General features: G+C 38.6%; 1 protein-coding gene across 3 annotated transcripts in view; it reads left to right on the plus strand.

The window, feature by feature from the left end:
* LOC146318111 (low-density lipoprotein receptor-related protein 8-like) overlaps positions 1 to 17,163 on the plus strand; it is a 118,243-nt gene that overhangs the window by 61,478 nt on the left and 39,602 nt on the right. For all 3 annotated transcript variants that reach the window (XM_084731609.1, XM_084731611.1, XM_084731610.1), the window contains exon 4: positions 652 to 780. In XM_084731609.1, coding sequence (XP_084587735.1) covers positions 652 to 780 — 129 coding nt within the window. The remainder of the gene's footprint in view (positions 1 to 651; positions 781 to 17,163) is intronic.

Here is a 17,163-nt window from a genome sequence, read left to right on the forward strand (position 1 = left end):
GACAGTTGATTTGTATGAAAACATTTTTACAACAGTATTTTCATTTGCAGTGTATAAAAATAGTGTTAAGCAGCACTTTGAATGGACATATTTGTAACACAACAGGTGTTAATGATGGGGTGCTTGAGTTCATCTGACAGGACTGTGGGGGTACATGTGGCAAAAAAGGTTGGGAAACATTGCTCTTAAATATGACATAAAAATAAAATCACTGAAAAGATAAATGATTCGCCACATAAGCTGACCCTTTGATTTCATTCCGGGAGGCTTAAGGCTGCACTGTAAGCAAAGATATATAATTAACAACATGCCTCATATTAAACGCAGTGTAATCTGGATCAAACGTACCCTGTGCCAACTAGAGCAGATTGGCAGGAAAAGAAGGGGGGTGGGGGCTGGGTTGTTCTTTTGCTTTACAGCCAACTGTGCATTTTGCTGTATTTCATGATCTTTCTGCATGTCTCTTTAGAGGCAGTCCAGACAGTAAAATCAATTGGCCAGAGTGCTGGAGATTTGGATGAGTTTTAACTGCATCGTGGGGGTGATAGAAATCGAGTCCAGCAGTGTCTTGTAGATGTTTTTTGTTGCTGCCTTTATGGGACCATAAAACCACTGCAGTAATCTCCCTATCTCTTTCATCTCTGCCCACAGGCAAACAGACGTGCCCCCCAGAGAAATTTGACTGTGGGGGATCCACCAACAAGTGTGTCTCGTTGTCATGGAGATGTGATGGAGAGAAGGACTGCGAGAATGGGGCGGATGAAGAAGACTGTGCGTCTGGTAAGTGTCAAAGTCGGCTGTCAGTTCTCACCATAATGGAATATTAGAGAGTAAAAGAATTCTGATATTGATATTTGTGCCAATATTCTTTATGCATAATACAAAATATAGAATATAGACTATATAGATAAGTACACATTTTGTGCAATGATCTCTCAATCGTGGTCAACACTTGTGGCAAAGATATGTAATGGAGTAAAGTCGAGACAACTCAAAATTTTAAGGCAACTTACTGCAGTAGAATTTTGAGTTTTGAACTCAAACTCTTAAGTTTTGAAATAAACTATAATCTTCAGTTGAGATAATTTACATTTCTTCTTTAGATAAACTTGAACCTTGAAGTTTTGAAACCTAAACTAAAACATATTTCAAAAATTGGGTGCCTGAAAATTAAATGGCTTTAATGAAAATTATTATCCATTATTCATTTTCGCTTCAGTGACTTTACTCTGAAATTTTTTAAGTTTATCTTTAGAAAAAAAGTACATTATTTCAACAAAAGATCAGTAGTTGGTAAAACTTCAAAACTTAAGAGTTTGCGTTGAGCTCAAAACTCAAAAATCTGCGGTAGTGTATCAGTGCTCTAATGGAAGTAACCTCAAATAAACACATGAATCGTTGTTTCTGCTGGTTTATGTACATTTTTCACTGCTTAATGCATTTCAAGAGAGAGACTTTTAATTCTAACAGAGGTCTAAAAGTGAGTGACTTGATGAGACTCAGAGAATAATGATGATGGTAATAACAGTCAGATTTCTTCCTTTTTTTATATTTTATTAGCTCTCATCCCTTTCTGATCTGTCTTATCATCCAGAGGCTTGAGACATTAAAGCGCGGCAGGGAACACTCTATATAATTAGAGGGATTTGAAGTGAGGTTTGAGTTTTAAGCCAGCTGCGCCCGACAACAAAGTCCCCTTTGATGTCGAGTGATTTTTGGTGTGGAATATCAGATATCTGCAGCTCTCTGCTGATATTTGGAGGTTTCTGTCATCACATTTCGAACCTCGAGTCTTTAGCCTCTCCACTGCAGGGCCCTCAGAACCATCAAAAATGACATCACCTCCTACCGAGCCAATCAGACAACTCAACCGTGCGCTGCCCCCACCCCCCGCCCCCTGCAGGGACTATCCTTGCCCTACTTCTGAGGCGCCGTGAAGAATCGGCTTCTTCTTTTCCCTCTCTCTCCCTTGCCTCTTCACGTCAGAAAAAATTGATTGAGGCAACAGAGCTGTAGGGGTTCTGGTGTTTAGACTTTGAAGATTGTGCAAAATGGCACGTGGCTGCAAATTCACAGAGGAAGAGAGAAAAAAGCCATCTCCTTATTATCCTATATAAATGATGTTGTTCCTTTTAATAGGCATCTGTTCCCCGTTTAGCTGTTGGTGTGTGTGGGTGTTCAGATTACGGCTGGATGGTGTCTAAGCAATTCATATTTATTTGTGAAGAATAAACACAATTTTGGGTTTCTGTTAAGAGAACCAAATCAGTTTGGCAAAAAATTAAAATATAAAAGGGTTTAACATTTTTTAAACTAGTTTGATATAAAGCCAAATACCCAGACCAGATGGGGAATACCAAATTTTACCAGTAGATGTCTCACATGACTTAGCCGCTCCCATGCATATTGTTGCAAGGACAACGTGTTTTTGTAAGCCAGCCTGGAAGTATTGCTCTGCTTCCCCTGACAAAAAAGCGAGTTGGGTTTTTCCTTTGGATTTTGGATTAGTGCAGAAAATAGAGCTCCATAGAGAACAAATGTTTATGACACTTACAAGATAATCTTCACAAATGATCACCACTTTTATGATTTTTTTAACCTGAGTGCAATCGAACGAAACAAATGAATTACATCACAGTTGCATGACATTAAGGTCACCACCACTAAGTGACTGGTGCTCAGCGTGTTGACGTTTAATGTACATGACAACCACTGCAGTCTCAATTTAACCACTTGTTAACCAATTTTTTACACATAAAAGCTTTAAAAATATAGTTAGTGGGATATTAATTAATAGATTATGTTGTAGAAGAAAACATGAAATGTTCTTAGTCTTTTGTTTACCACAGACCTTATTTCAGGGCAAAAAAAAAAAAAAAAAAAAAATTACTTCAAAAAGACAACAGCAAAAGTGCTAATATGCTAACTTGCATCCAGGTTTATTTATCTTGATAATTATTGTTTTTGTGCTTGTTACAGTTATATCTACATCATGTATTCAAATATATTAAAATCAAATGGATAATAATTACAAATGCTGGTTTAGTCGATTGGTATATAAATAATTTGGTTCAAGTACATGCACCGGATTGGACCAATAAAACTGACCTAACCCTAAAACAAATCTGAGTGAATAGATATCTTCCCTCACCTCCTTGAGAGATACCTTGATGCAAGTGCTTTTAATTTGTTGTATAATAAAGATATTTTTTTCCACATCAGCCAGTAAGTGGACCTGTCAATGTCTCCCGGTCTCAAAGTGGTCCCACACACTCATGCCAGAACAAGTGCTAGTGATTCGATTGACTTTAGATCTAATGCTTCCTAGCTTAGATGGCTTTTCACTGCACTGTCCATTGAGACCCAGTCTCGCCTGTGCTAATCCGTTTTTCATTCTAATGTCTGTATTGATGCGGCAGTCTTAAGCCTCTCAATAATGACATGAGGGCAGGCAGCAGGCTGCCGCCCACCCAGGCAAAGGCCAAAATCCCCGCAGTGGTAAACGCCACCCAGTGTGACCAGGAGGGACAAGTTGACTCCGACACCAGCTCAGCACAGTGCAAGATAGCATCGCAAATTATAGGCCTATTAAGTGCTGCTCAGGCCAGTTTATCTGAAGACTGATTAGGCCCCATGCCAGCCTGAGAGATGATGTCTAAACCAAGGGAAAGAATCTTTTAAATGTTACCTCACTGCAGATCAATCTGAGGGTAGCAAGCATTGATTCTTCGGGGTTTGTGGTCCAGTCCAGTGACCTAAGGAGCGATCATATCAGACTAGGGCTGCAACTGATGATTATTTTCATTGTTCCTTAATCTGTTAATTATTTTCTCAATTAATCGACTAGTTGTTTTGGTCTATTAAATGTCAGAAAACTGTGAAATATGTCGATCAGTGTTTCCCAAAGCTCATGATGACATCCTCAAAAGTAAAGGAACTAAAGGAACTTTCATATATTGTGTTGTTTGAAGGCAGCTGGGGACAAAAGCAGCAGTGTTTCCAGCACCCTAAACACATAATATAAAAAACAATATTATTTTAAATTAAATATAATATCAAGAATAAAATACTGTATCATTTTGCTGGGAAAAATTTAAACACAGGCTTGTTTCATCTGATTTTCAGGAGAATCCGACCCATCATGAGTTGAAGTAAGAAATATAAGATTTCCTCTGTGCACACAAAAGATTTATTTCACGCAGATTTTTTTCACAAATTTAGTTTGTTCATTAGCACTTCTCCTTTGCCAAGATAATCTGTCCACCACTTCATAAAAGTGTTGTATCTTCACTGCTGTGATTACATAAAAAAGTCCTAAAAGATTAGATTGAAAAAAATACCCCTTTTACAACATTTCAGTATGCTGAATCGTAACTCCTGTATCGTGATATGTATTCTAGTGTCTTCCAAATACAGAGCTCTAATGAGAAGTTTTTTTTAGGGTTATTATAAGAATATCAGGATAAGCCAATCAGAGACAGAGTAGGGCAGGTCATGAGTTTGCCCTCCTGGGAAAAAATCAGTATCTGCAGCCCTATTTGAAATAGCCCTAGTTCAATGCCTAATAAAGAAAAAAGACACATTTTGTGAACAAAATTTGAGAGAAATAAACCTTTTGTGTGCACAGAAGAGGTCTGAGATTCTTTACTTCAACTCAAAAAATGGGAGGAAAAACAAAAGTATTGCATTTATATTTTTGTTGAGTGTATACAGAAATAGCCAAATTCTCACTGATGGTCTTGCTTGCTTTTGTAGGTCACATAATCAGTATTAAATTGAAACAGTTAAAAGCTCCTTGCAGTACATTAAAGAAAGCTTTCTTTAAATATTTAACAATAACAAGGAGTTTTAATGCCTCAACTGAACCAGTCCTTACTCATATTGTACTGACCTTGCCTGGCTATTATAGAAGTAAACAATAGAAAATATTTGCAGTAAAATCATTGTCCTTGAGCATAATTCATGTTTTGCAGACTTGTCAAATCAGCCCTCTCAGTGGTGAGTGTGTTGTGTGGTTGAAAGTGTTACGAATGACACAGAACCTGTGTGAATGCAAACTTCAAAGAAGTTCACAGAATTTGAGCGGGGCACACGATAATTACCTCATGTCTCCAAAACACTGAGTGCTGTATTACTCTTAAGTGCTGCAGACTGAAGTCTTTAGATCTTCCTCATTTACAGTCATGTGGTGATGCGAGGGAGAAGTGGTGGAAATTACCAATTGGTTTGAACATGTCTCAGTGTGTCTGTTCGTTGCGGGCTAGCTGTTGGCACAGGGGCAGCTGGAGATTTCACTTCAAAGCGGCATTAACTCTGCTGTATGTTTGGGTTTAGAGGGAGAGGATGAATGAATGAGGATGTGTAAAAATGATGCAGCAGTGGTCGTACAAAATCGACAATAAAGATATTGTACGCATCCAATTGCATTTTGCTCCTGCCTGCCAGCAAAGGCTGAGCTGCAAACCTCAGAGAGTGAGGCTGCAAGTCATCTTTGGGTGTAGTTAATTCAAAATATTGAAGCATAAATTGTCATGCTCTTTGAGCAGTCTGTAAGTGGGGAAAAGTCCCTTTCAGGTGGTCTGGGCTACTTTCTGAAACAGAAGATCCTGCGTGCTCCAGTTTAAACGTTGCACAATTTCTTTTTCAAGTGTTCCTATTAGACAGAAGTGATGGATACTACTGCAACACACCACCCAAGGTGTGTGGCACGCTTTCAAAAGAGTTCAGACACCAACATTCACACTCTACTTTCACCTCCACACCTTTGAATTGTTTTCTATTTAGACTTGTTACAAATGAACCAGGAGAATTCACATGTACTGACACATAAATGATTTATTGGACACTTTTGGTGACCTGGCGTCCTGCAGCGCCGTGTGGACCCGTCTGGGAAAATCAGTTTATTCCAGTGACTGTCACCTCAATTCATTCTCCATGTCGCTGCACCTTGTGGCTTAATTTATTCTCTCTTGTGGTCAAAAAAAGTTAACATGACAGTGGTTGCTTATCAGAATATTACTGTTTGTCTGTCAGTGGTTTTCAAGCTTGGGTCCGGGGACCAACAGGGCTCCTTGTTGGTTTTAAGGGGTCTGCCCGAAAAAAAGAGAAATAGAATATTTGAACCTTTGTCACATTTTTTAGAAGTTGGAACAACAAGAGAGGAAATAGGGCTTTATGACTTTATTATCTTAGAACCTTAAAATGAAAACAAAACATAACCAAAAAAAAGTCACCTGGTAGCTCATTTGGTAGTGTGTGTCCCATTGACTAAGACTGATTTGCAGCTACTGGAATTCAATTCCAGCCCGGGGCCCTTTGCTGCATGTTGTCCCCTCTTTCTGTCCCAGCATTCCTGTCTATCCTCACCTGTCCTATACATACAATCAACCTTTCCAAAGTTCCACCCCTTTTTGCTCTGTACTCCAATGAAAGTTGAGCAAACTTGGTACCTTGGGTAACTTTCTCCTTTTCCCATTAAGGTGACATATATGACCTTAGCTAACTAGCAGGCTAATTATTGTTGTAGATTAGCTAGCTAACTAGCTAGCTAGATTATCTTACATTATCTAACTTAAAATGTGACTTCATAGGTCGCTTTTACAGGTCCCCCAGCAACATCTTTTACCCATCTTCAAAATGAGGTTTTCTTTTCAATATAGACAAGCCCAGTACATAGCATATCTAAGCACAGAAAACAGGAAAGGAAAAGGTTAACAGAGGTTCTGCTGGGTGCCAGGTCATTGGAGTACACAGTGAAAAGGGGTGGGAGTTAGACAGGGTCATTAAAGTGGTCTAATGTGCATCTATTGTGGTGGTAGTTGACATGAAAAAAGTTTGGGAACCCCTGCAGTCTGTGCAGCACGTCGTAAGTATGGCTGAACAGGTAAAACAGGATGGACACGAGGTCTTTTCGCTGCAGTGCAACGTTGATTGTCAGAACTTTTTGTGTTTTCAAGGTGAACTGCCAGATCTCATGTGTATAAAACAAGCACAACACCCCTTTAATTTTCAAACCCATTTTCAATTTAATCTGGGTCAAATAAGGTGGAAATTGATTCTGTTACACTTTTCATGATCAGCAGAACAAATGCACAAGTTTTAATTTAGCCTTTGAACTCATAAGTTTCGCAAATCCACTTTCACACAATTCCTTAGTTATTGCTCTTTGCATTCGCAGCACAAGCCTGTTAGTTTCACACCAGAGTTTGAATGACAGCGCTCACACCAGACTGAACAAACCAACCAAACGCACCAGATTTCGGTGGGAGCTGCACCGAACCAATGGTTTGTGAAAGCACCCCAACGCGAGCCTGCTCTTTGTTGTATTTCACGCTCATGCTTTTGCGAGCATGCTCAAGCTGACTACAAGCAAAACATTCAAAATCTCGTTTCACTTTAGTCGAATGTGAGTGGAGAGGTTGTACTCCCTAAAATGACAGAGTTTGAATGTAACCAGTTAGCCCCAGCGCGCTCTGCTATTAGTAGAAATTTACTGAGTGTATAGCCCGCCGCAGACTTGAAAAAGCAAATCTTGCAGAGGCATCGTGCTAATTGAGTCATCCACATGTTGAATTATGCATTAAGTAGAATCTAGCCCTCACCAGAGGAAGCTTTCCCTGATCAACATTACATTAAGCAGCAGTTCTAAAGAGGCTCTGCAAGAAAGTTGAACTGTCCTCAACCCTCAGCGATGTGGAGATGAATGTGCACTTGCTCACCGGGTGTCCCTCCTGAGAACGCCTGTCTGCTGGGATCTACTGCAAGTCTGTGTTTTCACGTGTGTTTGCATTTGCACTCAGTGTCGGGTTGAGTTGACTACCTGGTTTGTGCATATAATATTTCTGCGAGTTTGTGTTTTGGCTTGTTTTCTTTATTCATATTTAAAGCTGCTTGGATACCATGAGGCAAACAATTACTTACTGCAGTCTTCACAGCTGTCTGCCCCTGTAGTGAAACTGAACTAGATACTGTGTGTCCACAGTGATGAAGCTTTCACACACTTTACTTCCAAAACATTTCATTCTGCTAATTTAGCTAAATGTCTAAATGTCTCGGCACACGGTCCACACAATAAAAATAAACTACACTGTAAAAAGTTCCGAAAAAACTCAGAATTTCAAGCCTTTACATGATTTTTGAGGTTTGAATCAAACTCAAAGTTTTGCCAATCTGTCTTCTGTTGAGATAATTTACTTTTCTTCTTTAAATAATCTTGAATCTTTGAGTTTTAGAAGCCCCCCAAAAATTATATTTCAAATATTTTTCACAGTGAACTGTAAACCTGATCTGTCCTTATTTGGGTGCTTGAAAATTAAATGGTTACAATTGAAACTATTAGATTATTAACCATAACTGACGTTCACTTCAATGAGTTTACTAAACCATTTTCAAAATACATTTTTGGGGAGTTTCTAAAATTCAAACATTCAAGTTTATCTAAAGAAGAAAAGTAAATTATCTCATCAAAACATTAGTAGTTGTCCAGGCTGCCTTAAAATTTTGAGTGGACTGCATCTGAAAAAGCAAGTTGAGGTAATTTTGTAATAATTTAAAACAAATAAACATTTCTGTTTAAATAAACTTGATATTAATGAAGTAGTTGAGAAAACATGTTCAATAAGCTTAAGATATGAAGTTGAAGCTGAACCAACAACCCTTCACACTGATGAACATGACAAACAAGTTTGATTTCCTTTTACATTTTCTCAGTTTTTCATTTCACACAAAGAGCTCGCAGCTGCAGCTGCTGCTGTTGGAGCTACTTTGTTCCAGCATTGGTACAAAGACAATATGTGAAACTGCTCCCAAACTGATTAAATTTTAAATGAAAGGGGATAGAGGCTGAATTTAATAACCTTCACCATGGTTCGCAGTGTTTTCATTACTGTGAAAACAGACAACCATGACTTAAAGTGTATTACGCTAAAAAAAGTTGAGAAAAATCATAATTTCAAGGCATCAGCCTTCACTAGATTTTTAAGTTTTGAATCAAACTCAAACTTACATTTTGAAATAAATTGAACAAAGTTTTGCCCAAACTGAAAAAAGAAAATGCACTGAACTGTAAACCTGATTTGTCCTTATTTGGGTGCTTGAAAATTAAATGGTTGCAACTGAAAATATTGAATTATTTACTATTATTCACTTTCACTTCAATGAGTTTATACTCGACAGTTTCTGAAATACAAATTCTGGGGTGTTTCTAAAGCTCAAAGATTCAAGTTTGTCCAAAGAAGAAGAGTAGATTCTCTCAATAAAACATTACTGGGTGGCAAAACCTTTTCAAAAATTTATAGTTTAAGTTGGGCTCAAAACAAGTTGTAATTTTTTTTTTTTACATTTCTTAACTATTTCATTTTGACAGTGAAGAGACAAACTTCAAGTTTTCATTATGAATGTTTTCTTCAAACTCTGAAAAAGAAGGGTCTCAGACAGTGTGTGCTGGGAAGTCTGCTATCTCTGTCTGTGATTTTGTTTCTTGAGAAACTTAATTTATTTATTACCTTCTCAGTTTGTCATTTTATCAGAGGGGAGCTTATAAACTACCTTCCCTTTCATCCCATCCTGTCCTCTATTACCTTCTCTTGATTGCTACTGTAGATTAGAGAGTTGTTTCTTCTCTATTACAGCTGTGTATCCTCTCTAACTGTGTGTGTGTGTGTGGGTGTGTGTGTGTGTGTGTGTGTGTGTGTGTGTGTGTGTGTGTGTGTGTGTGTGTGTGTGTGTGGTATCACAGGAAAGGTCAGTCACTGAGCTATTTCCCTGGTGAGCCTCTCTGACCTGTCTGAACTGGCAGGCAGTGTGAGTGAGTGTGTGTCTTTCTACCTTCCTAGCTTTGTTTTTAGTGGATGTGTGTGTGTGTGTGTGTGTGTTTCTCAGTGACCTTGCAGCAGTGGCTGTGGCTGCAGCGGACCTAAGCTCTCTGAGCAGAGAGGACAGGTCTGGACTGTCCCTTCAGTTTAAATCTATGAATATCTATGAGAGAGCTGAGAGGACGTTAAGCTTCACGGACAGTGACTGATGTGCTCAGACGTATTTGTGCGTGTACAGATAAAAAATAAACGAGACTGTTTTGGCACACTTACACACAACCTGAATGGCTCTCTTTTCAACGCACTTCTACTCTTTTCTCCCTCTTTTCCTCCTCCGATGCTAAAAATATTTCTTTACCTTTATTTTATCTTTCCTTTGTGCATCCTGACCACACACACACACGAACACGAACACGAACCAACACACTCATCAGCTGTAACACTAATGTGAGTGGAACGACCAGTCATCTCTTGCCTTTACATCTGAGCCACTGGTTGCCGATGGCAACAATCTCACGTCACTAAAGCCGCTGGAAAAAGTAAAGTGGGTTACGCTGCCAGCCTCTGACTACCATGGCGGTCGTCATAGGAAAAGGTTCTCCATCCAAGGAATGAAAAAAGCATGGGCAGTATATGACGGTGTAAGGCTCTCAGTCAGTTTAATATATTAATGGAGTTTTTATTAGTAGATTTTATAGTATATATTTTTTAATCTAATTATATATCATTCATTTTAACTAGCAAACAAAAGTTTTGTTTATTTTGATAATTGAAGGAATCAAGGCAGCCTGTCTGTAGAAAAAGTTGAAATTCAGTAAATTAGAAAAGCAGATTGAGATATAAAATTAAAGTTCAGAAAAGCTGCAAGTCAGTCAGCAGTTTCAGAAAGTTAGTTGATTTTATCATCACATATGGTGTTTACAGCAGTAATGAGATGTCTGCTGTGCTGAATGATTTGTGAATTATTTTGTAAGTTTCTTGTTTTTTTCATCTTGATGCTAAAAGAAAATTTGCTTGAGAAAATGGTCTCATATGCAAGAAGTTTTTAGATATAGCCTGTTCAAATTATGTTGATGGAATCTGATCTAAAACTAATGGAAAAAAAAGCTTTTCATTCAAAGGAACCAAAGAGCCAGAAACTGACGCCCAACAGTTGTTGCTGCTTGTCAGGCGTGAGACGATACAAATCAAAGTTAAAGTAGAATCATCTCAATAAAAGTCTCCTCCTGCTTCTTTTTAACTGGCTAAAATATGATGCACTGTAACTTTGGCTGGGAAAATGTAAACACAGTCTCACTTCTTCTCATTTTCATGGAGAATCCTACCCGGTGGCAGACTTTAAGAACAACTATGTTGCAGTAGCCAGTCTTCTTCATCAGCACTCTAACATGTTCCCAGTAACAAGTCTGACTAGCAGATGTTAAACAGGCACTATCATGTTTTGCGTGTCCACCATCGTAGTTAAGCATGTTAGCATTTGCTCATTAGCATAAATAAAAGTACAGTTAATGATGATGGTAAAGTCTCTTGTATTTCAAGTATTGGACAAATTAAAATTTTGATCTGGTAATGACACCAGTTGAAAAGAAAGGACATCAAATTATTACAATTTATCCAAAAGGACATGTGCGTGTCTGCACCAAAATTTACTTGAACTCCATCAAACGCACACATTTCACTCTGAACCACCAGAGTCAACCTCATGGTAACATTAGAGGAAACATCAGGGGGGTCACTAAAATCAGTACCTGTCATCTACTGGGAACCACAAATGTCTGTAGAAAGTTTTATACCAACTCATGCAATAGTCTTTGCAGCTGGATAACCACTTAGTCCCACACTGAAATATCTCAAACTGACAGACATGCTGCTAACATGGCTAAAAAACCTTTGACTTTAACAGGGTGTATGTCAATTCAGTATGTCTATTTTATATGTATTTACATACATACAATATACTGTATATGCAGTGTATGTACATCAGCCATACCTAATTATGTTCAACCAGCTGAGTAAAATTCTGAGTCCCTCTGTGATTTATTTATCATTTAAAACCCGCTGACTTGTACAATATTATATGCAGGCAGTCTCTGGGCTCAAAGTTGCTCAAAAGTCTTTTCACTCCCCGCTGGAAAACAAAGTCTCTCTGCCCATGAGTGGCCTGGTTACACTGCGCCTCTCATGTACATTACTAATGGTTTGCCCCATGTGTAATAATGTACATGTCTTTGGAATCTGGTTAATTATTTAGTGCCAAATTAGTATGGAGTGAGGGTAGCGGCATAACAGGGACAGTAGTTATAAAACACGTCAGAATGAGATTAATATTAATGAGTGTAAACCCTTTCACTGAACTGAATCCACGACACTTGTTTTCGGTTTCAGTTGCTTTCCTCGTGCTCCTGTGGCACTCATGTTGGTACCAGCAAATTAAATCAACACTGATGTTTGCAGTGGAGAAAACAGATAGTGATTTAGCATATGGTATAATTACATAACCCAGTAATTAGGACACTATCTTGCAACCGATGTTCGTTCACCCAGTTAAATTCTACACGTGGGAATGCATATGATTTTCTACTCTACTATGTTATTTGATTTCTCTTTTTTGCCGAAGCTGCTTTTGATTGCATTCGCTTCTGCGGTGGAGTTAAAGCTTCAAACAGTCAAACAAGGACACTTATTCTGCTCATCGTTATTTATAACTGATGGTTAAACATATTTCTTTTCAAAACATTTCATACTAGTTCATTCTGCAGCGATTCAAATACTGTTAAATGTTTTGATCTGCAAATCTTGACTTGAGGACCAAACCAGCCACTTGATGTTCGGGAGGTGGTAGATTTCTCCTGCAGGTCACTGACAATATGCTTCCACTTTACAAAGTGCTGATTCTGTGTAAAATGTTTGAAAACAGCAATCCTTTCCTGTAACCAGCCTTAACAGCCAAAGGCAGCGGTGGTGAAGCCGAACTCCCTGTGGTTTGTGTAAATATCAAATTCTGCTTCTCCCCATGCTGGCCTCTGCGCTGCTATGGGCTCGCAGTGGGAACCCTGACTCTCCTCACAGCCTGAGTGCTTTTGGCCAGACATGAGTATAGACAGAGGAATCTGGAATAGGTAGGGAGAGAGGGATTGAAGAGGATTTACATAAGCCTCGAAGTTGGCTTTGTGAAGAGGAGAGGGACAACAAACTTTTCCACCCTGCATAAACATTTTCGTGCCGTAAACAATACCTACTGCCCTACAAAGCCAAACTGCAATAACTATGTCAAGGACACAAGTTTTATGAGTCCTCGGCCAGGAAACTTTGAGAATGAAACAGTTCTTTTCTTGCATTTTGGCAGTTTTTCAGTGCACCAATCTGTGTTGGGGTTTTTTTGTATCAATTTATAGCAGCCAGTGATGTCTTTATTTTTGTAAAGGAAAACACAAAATGCATCCGCCAGATGACAATTAAAAATATAATGAAATATTATGCAGTAAGGCTCTCAGGCAAGTGGTTTATCATAATAAACTGGGGGAGAAATGCACGTGTTCTAAATATTAAGGGAGACCTGTCCTCTCCCCAAAATACTGTATAAACTTTATTAATGTATTCATCATAAAGTCACAACTAGAATGTGACTTTTTTAGAGCTATAATATGTAACATTTCTGCATTAAATGTCTGAGGATGCTAGAATTGTTATATATTTTGTTAAGTTGTTCAGTTACATTATCCCAAATGCTTTCAACAATGTTAAAACACAGAAATCTGTAATTTATGCAAGTTAACCGTGCATTTCCTGCAAGCCATTGATAGCTAGTTGCTGTAACTTCCGTGAAAACATGGGATATGTCGCACATGTCAGAGAGTGAGGAAGGATGTTGGCTACACGTAACGTGAATAAAACTTTAAAACTTTAAAATTTATTCAGCGTCGTTCATAAACATGAGTCTTGTCAGATAGACTTTCATCAGCTATGGTGGTTGTTTAAAAGTGAGGATAACAGCTCCCATGATCCCACTGTATTTCATGATGTCATCAAACACTGTTGTTTGTTATTGTTTTAATGTAAGAGAGAACTCTGGGGGCAGAACTTACATATTGTAGGTTTAAATACTTTAGGTAAAATATATTGTACCTTGGAAATATGTGATTTGCAGCAACTACAAAACAGAGGTAAACAAACTGCAGTGACTGATCTCTGGCTAGTTAAGATAGCAGTAACACCTAAAGCTAAAGCTTTAGCGTATCCGTGTTTGTTATAGCCCATAAGTAAGACTGTACCTAAATCTATTCATAATAGAGGAAAAACCTAACCTCAGATAAACTAGCTTGCTCAAAGCTAACTAGCTCAGCTAGCAGAGTGGCATTACTGCTATAGAAGCTAGGTTCAGTTTCTGACCCTGCGCGATTTTCAGATTTATTGACCTGAAAGTGTATTATTTAATTAGTTCAAATCCAAAAGAAAAGCAGGAGGGATGCTTTATTTGTTGGTTTTTGTTTGATTATCTTAAGTCTTGTGCAAAGACTGTGACTGTATCATTAAATACATGTACCATGTATATGGATAATTAAATGCACAATGGAATAGTATAGAATAAAAAATAACATAAAAACACAACAATTTATATACTGTTATTAATAGACATATATATGTATACACCCTGGAAATAATTCTGTTGAATTTGTGTCTGTGGGGAATATAAGCATCAGCTTCCTCTCAGTTCAGAACACATCCTGCCAGTCAAATGCAACAGCTTGAACTGGGTCGTTGTGGTGGAGCAGGTCACCATAAGATCCGAGCTGGGTTAGCATGGCTCTTATCTCGGCTTGCCTCCACTCAAAAGATGCAGTGTGCAAACCCCACGCTGCCTTTTCCAATGCCTACGAGCGTATTTCTGTCATAGGTAATAAGAGTTTCAGCAATAAAGCAAAAAATAGCAGACTAAAAAAAATGAAACCAAGTTTGAAGTGATCCTGACCGCAGTTGCATTGCATCATTGTATATCTGTTGCACAGCTTGAGGTAGGTAACCTTCACACCATTTTTCTGTACTTCACTGTCCCCATAGTTACAGCTTTCTGCTTTTGTAAGGTAGAATATCAACTGTAACCTATGGTATGTAGGTATGTACTCTACTCTACTACACCACATATGGATAACCAGTGTGCCCTTGTTGGTTATGAACAAAAGAAGGATGAGACAGGCAGCAGACGAGGAAAAACATACACAGTAGAAAGGGAAGGATCCTTTGAGTGAGGAGGAAATACCATAATAGAGAGCCGTCACAGAGAGAGGAGAAGGAGCAGCTGATAGCAGAGAGAGCTCTATTATCTTTCGCTCCACAGGAGAGGAAGCCTCTCACCATCTCCTTGTGATAACCACCATCATCCCCTCTCCTCCTGTCCAGCATCACCTGTCTGTCTCTTCCCCAGTTATAATACCAATATTTGACTTTCAACCTACTTGGGGAAACTGTCTTTCTTTCACCCTATTTGTCCTTATATCTGCAGCTATTTTAAGCCAAGCCTCTCATTTCTGCTCTTACTTTCTCTCATCTACCTACAGCTGCAGCCAGCGTTGATTTATTTCATCCACTGCGAGCAAAAACTGTAACACTGGTGTGCATTTTTTATGTCTGTGAAATTGCTTGTTACATTTCAGTTCATTTTAAAGCGCAGGCCTCTAGACACATTCATTAAATTCCACTTTTCAGTAATTAAGGGAGAGTTAGCAACATATTGACAAAACTAGGGTTTGAATTGCTGAAGGCATTGGGGGGATTTCCACAACTCTGCTTTTGATATCCCCCCATGTGGTCATTTGTTTTTTTTATCCCTGGCTTGACTGAATAAATTAAATGCATATCCAACTGTGCACCCACAGTAGATGGTGGAAGTTGATAAGCCACACCAGCTATTTTACAAAGATGTTATGATCCTCCTGAGTGGACCTAATTGCAAGTGAGCTCAACTCTCATATGTTAAAGTCACGATGATGACTGCGCCTCATGCTTGGAATACTTGGAAAATCTGAATACCAGTAGACGTCAAGAAAGCATTTTGTGGCAAAGGATGCACAGAGGAAACAGTGGGACTTTATAGCACTGGAAACCAATGGCAACCACATCCACAGGAAAAGTAGATGGCAAGAGCCATGATGACATTACTACTGTAGCCTCAGGCCATGTTCCCCCCCGTCTCGCATGCTGCTGAAGGGGGTTAGCGCTGAAGGTGCTGACAACTTTCACACAGGCTCACTTAAAGGAGAAATCTGTAATATATTTACATACATATATAATTAAATTGTAAAATGACCATGATATGTCATCAGAGATTAAGGAAACATGCTAAGTTAAAATACTACTGTTGAAGTGTAGACTTCAAATTAATGCTGATTAATGTTTTATACTGACAGACGATTAGTGGTTATAAACAGCTGATCAACCTACAGTGTAGGACTCACTTGTTATTGTCAAATGACAGTTACACTCGTCTTGCACTCCTGCAGTGTTCCTGCAGCCTGAGGTTCTTCCAGTTTGGGGAGGAGGGGTGTGGGAAGAATTCACTTCAACCATAGATGGTATGTTAAATAGGATTAACCTATTTAAATTTAACATCTATGGCTGCAGCTTCCTATTTGGACTGCAGTGCTCATTTATTGACATGCAGTTGCAGTTGTGAATATTGCTCCTTTAAGGTGGACCAGACCAACTGTTCTCATTTTAGTGACAAGCTGTTTCTCATTTGCTCAGGAGATGACCACAGCTATTAACCCAGGGGTCTCACACTCAAAATGGCTTATTGCCACTGCTGGTGTTGTCATGTCATAGGAGGATCACTTCAGTGCTCAAGTACAAAAGGAAATGGCAATATTTATAAAAATGTACTTTTTTATTTCCAGTACTAACATATTTTCATCACACTTGGTCTTGGCAAATTGGTCTTGGCTAGCTGTTAAATGTTGGTTTTGTCTCTGCTTTCATCAAGTCCCGAACTGTGTTTTTATTTAAATTGTATATGAAAGAGTAGTTTAAGCTGGTATGAAACAACTAGAAAATATAATTAAGTAAAACAAAACATTTTTGTGGGCTTGATTGAATTATATTTTTGACATCATGTCGTCGGTTGGAGGGGTTGAGCCCCCTGCCTTAACCTCAGTTATTCCAGTTAAAACACTGTTGAAATTTTTCACATCTTTGCATGGTAGGTCTTTATTGAGAAGTAGTACAGATAAGAGTATTGATAAGTATCTGTATATTTACTGTATACATATGTATAAGCAGCATCACTACTGATAAAATGGTACCCATCCATCACCCTGGATGTTAGAGATGGTTGGTTCAAGAAGAAAATATTGACCGT

The sequence above is a fragment of the Lutjanus erythropterus genome, chromosome 12, assembly GCF_056507025.1.
Source record: "Lutjanus erythropterus isolate fLutEry1 chromosome 12, fLutEry1.hap2, whole genome shotgun sequence".
Lineage (NCBI taxonomy): Eukaryota > Metazoa > Chordata > Actinopteri > Lutjaniformes > Lutjanidae > Lutjanus > Lutjanus erythropterus.